Below are 7,053 nucleotides of genomic sequence, written 5' to 3' on the forward strand. Positions count from 1 at the left end.
AGTATTTGAGAATATTAACGGAATTGAATTGTCAAGAGATGCAAGAGAACAATAATTGTGGAACAGAATCTAATTTACAACCTTTTCGTGAAGGATTAAGCAAGTCATAATAAAATATAAATTGCAACTTTTTTGTTTGCTATAAAGATTATAGTATTTTGGTACAGTATAATTGGATGCTAGGGTAAAATAACTGGCTGATTTTTATTGATTCCAAACATTGAAAACAATTGCATTATGTCATGAGAAATGGGATGTTTAAATACACGATACAAAACACAATCTAAAGCAATTCAATAAATTAAAGAGACGGACTATACTTATAACACATTATTTTCTTAGTTACAAAGGAACCTATTATCATGGGTTATATTCTTAACATAGAAAAAGCCTAGGCAGTTAATAATTCTCGTGACAACCCTTTCTTGAAAGCAAACAAAACCCTTAAGTTTCTTCGGAGAAGTATTTCAAACACCACTATATTGGTAGAGCCCGTCACAAGAGTCCGGACAACAGCAGACACTGATCTAGGTACATGATGGTACTCCTTATTTGAGCAAGGTTTTGAAGATATCTCCGTGAGCGACCTGTGAAACATTATATGTTAAGTTGGTTAATGTTGAAATAGTATTTGATGTTTACTTATTAAAGATCGGCAAATCAGTTTCCTTTGATGTTATTATAGGTTAAATGACATTAAATAAATTTAAAGTTTTCTTGCTTTTTAATATTTAAAGAAATTATAATAAACTATTTTATTATTATTTTTAATTCGCTCAGGAGCAAAACTTTCAGACTTACACATTTGTCCCGACATTCTAACAAGTCAAAGAACTCAGGAGTGCAGTTCTCTTGGATACCTTCGTCTTTAACACGGGCATTACAAGCTTCAAGGGCATGTCTGAAACCGTGACAGTCAAAGGAGTTGATACAGCGCTCTCTTTCTGTAACTAATGGATCAACCAGGTCTTCTTCATCTGAAACAAAATTAAAGATTTGTTACTTATACTGAAATATAATTGATAGACCATCTTAAATTGCTAGTATTTGTGTTTGAAGGTTAACATTCTTGTTCTAAGAATTGTAACATCAAAATATATGTTACTGCTAAATAAAATTTTTTCCAAAAGGAAATGCCAAAGTAATATGTTTTTATCTGTGGTTCAACAGCTCAGTGTGTTAATAATTAAGGTTACCATCTTCGTCATCATCGTCGTCATCTTCATCGTCATCATCATCATCATCTTCTTCACCTCCTGCTCCTTCATCAGCTGCTTCTTCCTCTTCTGCTTCTTCAGCATCAACTTCTTCTTCTTCTTCTTCTTCAGCATCAACTTCATCATCAAACTCCAACTCAGACATTCTAATAATCAGGCAGCTGCTTATAGCTGTCGGATAGTGGTTTTATTTTATTTCAAGATTCAAATAAATTTTACAACAATATAAAATACAATTACATTACACAAAACATCTGTGTAAAATTTATTTCGGCTGAACCAAAACATGGCGGTTAAACCATAATTGCATTGGTTGCGGGAATCATATTTAATATAATAATAATAACTAGAAATTTATAGATCGCTTTATAGCCAAAAAGAACTCAAAACCCAAAGATTCAGTTCAAGCCAGTTATTATTATATGTTACTTACGTATATGAATGCTTTTTCAATGATATTTCAAAGTAAAAACCCCTTAAAAATTCAATAATCTTCAAAGATCAGGGAAACATTTATTGATTGAAATAAATTTTCGTGCACATACAGAATGAATGGTTAATAATTTAATATATATGTAGACCATTTATAAAACCATTTGAAGTAAAAGAAGCCAAATGAAAATTCAATGTACTGGCTCTTAACAATATCTTAACAATCTAAATTATTTTATTAATAAAGAGAAGACAATATACACATGATATAACAGCAATAGTCATTGTCTAGCTATAAGGTTGGACACCGCGAAAACAAAAACCGATATAGTAAATGCAACAAAACGGTAGACCATTTTAAAAACCAGGGTAGAAAATACAATATATTATATAACTTTTAAACTCTGGTCACAAGAGCAACTGCCTAAACGTACAGAAGTGAAAACAAATAAATAAAAATACTAGCAGTCTTTAATACTTGTTATAAATAGATTCGTTCAATGTCATAAAATTCTTAACCATGATACATGTGACCATTGAAATAATTTAACTGGTGTACTGTATACAATTTTCAATATAAACTTTATTAACAATAATAAATAAAACCTTAAGTTACAATATATAAATTGGTCTGTATAAATTATAATTTCTCAATGTTAATTTTAATAAGTCAGACAGAGAATACCCAACTATCTTCTACACTGGATCCCAAAGCATGGCAAAAGGTCTAGAGGAAGACCAGGCCTCCCAAGAACTGGTTGTCGTGTGTCCTAGAGGACACGGCTATTTTCACAGGTGTCGATAATATCACAATGGAAGATGCAGAGCAACAAGCAACAGACAGCTGACAGGGTACGTTGGAGAGGTCTCATTCATCGAAAAAAAAGAGTTACAGTGTGGTGCAGGCCACTCCAACGATTAGGAGAAGACCTCTTCAAGTACAAGTAAGTAAGTAGACATTTCAAATACTATAAAGTTGGCTAAGAGCATTTCTTTGAAAGCTCTTGTATCTCAATTTGATGCAAAATTACACATCAACCTAGTTCAAGTTAATTAACTTCTTCTTTACTAAATAGGGATGAAACCACAAAATAATGATCATTATGCCTATTCTCATTCTTCAAATAATTATCTCATTCAGTGTTCAGTTCTACTGATCACTGAGGAAACCTGATCACTGAGGAAACCAGGGCTCATGCTGCTGCTGAGCTAAAGCAGTAGAGGGGATGGCGGCTTCTCTGTGATCTCTGGGATCTAACACATCCTGAAGCAGACCAACACTATGTCCCAACGCACTGGTGTTGGGATGTCTGCAGTCAAGTGTTATGTATTTTATGTTGAGCATTCTCAACCAACAAATGTGGGAACTCCCACAATGAAAAACCAAAATAGATCTAAAGAGACATTGGACAAGTAACAGAATCGGAAAATAGACTTGAATTTGTCTCTTTGTATAATTTAATTTATTAAGCGTATGTTATTGCCCATGTTAAGGGGCCTGTTAATAACTAATTAAATTATTAGCTTTTTTAGATTTAATAATAATGATAATAATCTACTGATCACGTAATCAGATATTTTAATAATTAGTTAAATTATTAGCTATTTTAGATGTGATAATAATTTTCTTAATTTAGAGTTTTGCACTTCATTTTGTAAAGATCCACATTTTAGTTTTACTTTAGGCAAATTCAATAATTTGTGCGCCAACATTTTCACGGAATGACAGGCTGAGCGCTGCCTAAAAAGTCGTTTTATATGTTTTAAAATACTATACCGCATACCGGCTGTTGACGGATGTTACTCGTCTAAATTTCTTCGAAGTAGCACGCGCCGCTTTCTTCTCGAAATGTTAATGGCCCGATGGCACGAGCTACGAAGCTACGAAGCTACGAAGTAGCGCGCGCCAGGCCAAATCATTGACAACGGTCAATACCAGCTGCCAAAGAAACAAGCTAAATAATTTTGTGGACAAATCAAAGTTCAATTTCAGTTAGTCGTTGTGTACTCAGCTATGCATATGCCGTGCATTGTGCATGAAACTTGACGGATGTTACTCGTCTAAATTTCTTCGAAGTAGCGCGCGCCGGGCCGCTTTCTTCTCGAAATGGCCCGATGGCAAGAGCTACGAAGTAGCTTTTGCCATATTTGTTTAAAATATTTAAAATTTTAAGACCGTTGGCGCGCGGCGATTTCAACTAGGCGCGCGTCTTGGTAGGTTATATATATATATATATAAACCTACAATAAATAATCTTTGATACATATTGTATACCACTTTTATCGTGCACCGGCCAGCTCACAGCTGTGCTTTGCGCACCGAAAAGATATGCAACGTGTATTTAAATAATGCTATAACAAAAATAATGAACAATTTATTATAACAACGATTAAAAAGTTTGTGTGTATGTATTTACTTTGATTCACGATGTCAATCCTTCGCATCTCGCCGATCTGGTTCATGGTTGCGAAAAGCATTATATTGGAATTTGGATGCGCGAGCGCGACCCAGTTGTGCATCGCGTTACAAGTATTTACTATTTAAATACATACACACACTAAACTTATCAATGATTTGTAATTTATTGATTGACGATGTCAACCCTTCCAGATCGTTGCTTTGTAAAGCTAGCAACGATATAGAAGAATATTGCGCGGCGCGTCGAATTCCTCCAAGTAATTTATTTTTAAAAGCCGTCCTGCCGTCTGCAATCCTGCTATTACCTGGCAGTCTGGCACGCCAGATCAACGAGAATACTGTGAAAAGATACAGCCAGTATCAATGGACAAAAGAAACAAAAACCCAGAGAGACCCCTGACCAGCGGAGAGAAAGGACTCTACCAAGAAGCACTCTGCAAACTTTTATGGATAAGTTACCAAACAAGACCTGACCTCTCATTCGACACGATGAAATTATCAACTTATACCAGCAGTGCTAAGGTAAAGCAAATGGTCATTCTAAACAAAGTCGTGAAGAAAGTCAAGTTCGGACCCCGTGAGATGAAGTTTAATCGCATGAATCTGGAGAAGGACAAGATTAAAGTAATATTCTATTCTGATGCTAGTCTAGGAAACCTTCCTAACAAGACTCATAGTGGTCGTGGGTACTTAGTTTTCTTATCAGACGGACATCAAGCATCACTCATTGCCTGGTCGAGCAACAAGATCAAGCGTGTTGTAAAAGTAAAAGTATTCGGCAGCTACTTTCGGAAATGCTATTTAATGACGCTAGGAAGAAGGTAATCCCGATTTACGGATTTATCGACTCTAACCAGTTATTCCAGAGCATCTCATCGGTAAAGCAACCATTAGACATGAGGATGCGTCTTGACATAGCGGGAATCAGAGAGACTGTCTCGTCTGGAGAAGTTAATAACATAACCTGGATTCCAACACGGGAAATGTTGATTCTCTCACCAAGAAGAACAGCGATATAAGGAAATTGAGAGATGTTGTTGAAAATGGAAATTTTTAGCTTAACAATAGTATATGTTAGCTTTGTAGAGACACTGTTTTTTAGCAGATTTTTGTTTAATATATGCTCAATATTTGTAAAATAACTGTTTAACGTCAATTATAAGATTTTATTATTTTTAACCATTGTATGTCATTTCTTACTACTGTAGTTACTCCAGTAGCAGGGAGGGGTTGAGTGTGCACTTCGATGTATAGAGTTTTTTGCTACTGAATCGGGTTAAATAGGTCATTGGTAACTCAAATCACCGAGGGGCACATTTTGTATCGCTAGTCCCAGTCCTACAGGGCGAAATTTCTAAATTGCCCTCAGGCGCAAATTTGGGATTTTTGTATCTCGGCTTCTAAAAGACGTATAGACTTGAATATTAGCTTAAAATAACCGCAATAGCCTTATTTATATACAAGTTATGAAGCAATATAAGGTCTCAAGTGCCCAGTTTTGAAGATATTCGCGAAAAACCGTTTTTTGCTCATCGCAGCCTGAATTACCGGATTATTTTTATATCTCAAGCTAGAAAGGTCGTAGAAACTTCTCCCATATTGAAAAATATTCGCAATGAGCACATTAATATAAGACTTATGAATCATTATAAGCTCTAAAATGCTTATTTGTAGAGATATTAGCAAAAATCGGTCATTTTGGCAACACTAATACAAATTTGGTACGTAATTCATTTTGTCTTTTTGTTGCAAATATTCAGGTTGCAATTTTCAAGATGCGGTTTGTGGCTATCGATAGGGCTTTATGTGCTATTGCATGGTTTTGATACTATCCTTCAGCACCTGACATAGGCAATAGGGGTCACAAACCCTGAAATGTCAGGAACTGGGCAGTGGCCGAGATAAATATTTGATAATTACTTGGACTCTTGACTCACATACATCTTTTCAACGGTTAGTTAGACATCTTAAACCAGTTTTGAACGTTGAGTAAAACTTCTGATCCATTTGTAGCTCAGGTGATGTGCCCCAGAACCTCACGCCTGAGTCATGAGTGACAGTGGGCCTTATCGATCATGAGCCGCAAATCACAATGACTTTGGGCCTCAGAGACAAGGGCATTTGTACTCTTGGCTTGAATTGCCTCTTCGTTAGTATCATCAATCAGGTTTCTAACTTCTATATCAACTGCCTGTCCAGTGTCCATCCGTCTCTTTGAGATTCATTATTACTTCAAGTTCAGCCATTTCGCTTCTGTTCAGCTGTAGGCGTAATGAGGGACTTCAGTCCAGCAATAAAGTCAATATCTCTAGATTTAGCAATATCTGGTTTCGCTACTTTTAAGGTAATTGTGTTCAGCAAGCAAGTTTGTAAGTTTTCAGTCGTACTGCCCCAAAGTATTGGCCCCCAGAACACCAGTAATGCTGGAGCACTGGTAATGCACATGGTAATTATGCTGATTTTTTGCTTAACATAGCTCATTTTTAAGTTCCTTTTTCAGCAGTCTTCCCTATCATACTGGCATAAAAACAGATTCACCTCCTCCATCTCTAAGTATAATCTTGAACCTGGGCTCTACAGGTTATCGAATGTCCATCTCAGCATTTACAATTTACGTTGAGTCATAAATTAGAATTATGTGGGGCACAGAGTCACTGAGTTCTTCACGTTCTGGGACCCAAAGTTGCTGGTGCCAGAGGTCCTGGGGCTGGCAATAATTAGGGCACGAGGTTGGTGGACATTCGATAACATGTAGAGCCCAGGTTCAAGATTATATTTAGAGATAAAGGAGCTGAAAAAGGAACTTAAAAATGAGCTATGTTAAGCAAAAAATCAGCATAATTACCATGTGCATTACCAGTGCTCCAGCATTACTGGTGCTCTGGGGGCCAATACTTTGGGGCAGTACGACTGAAAACTTACAAACTTGCTTGCTGAACACAATTACCTTAAAAGTAGCGAAACCAGATATTGCTAAATCTAGAG

The 7,053-nt window shown here is 36.1% G+C and overlaps 1 protein-coding gene across 3 annotated transcripts in view; it reads right to left on the bottom strand.

Moving 5' to 3' along the window:
• Window positions 1–185: 185 nt before the first annotated feature.
• LOC134825569 (cytochrome b-c1 complex subunit 6, mitochondrial-like) overlaps window positions 186–7,053 on the bottom strand; it is a 71,047-nt gene continuing 64,179 nt past the window's right edge. For all 3 annotated transcript variants that reach the window (XM_063837802.1, XM_063837801.1, XM_063837803.1), the window contains exons 2-4: window positions 1,197–1,388; window positions 802–977; window positions 186–587 (exon numbers count right to left, since the gene is read on the bottom strand). In XM_063837802.1, the coding sequence (XP_063693872.1) occupies window positions 549–587; window positions 802–977; window positions 1,197–1,362 (381 nt within the window). In that variant the 5' untranslated portion in view covers window positions 1,363–1,388 and the 3' untranslated portion in view covers window positions 186–548. The remainder of the gene's footprint in view (window positions 588–801; window positions 978–1,196; window positions 1,389–7,053) is intronic.

Source organism: Bolinopsis microptera, chromosome 13, assembly GCF_026151205.1.
Source record: "Bolinopsis microptera isolate Bmic1 chromosome 13, MBARI_Bmic_1.0, whole genome shotgun sequence".
In the NCBI taxonomy this organism is placed as follows: domain Eukaryota; kingdom Metazoa; phylum Ctenophora; class Tentaculata; order Lobata; family Bolinopsidae; genus Bolinopsis; species Bolinopsis microptera.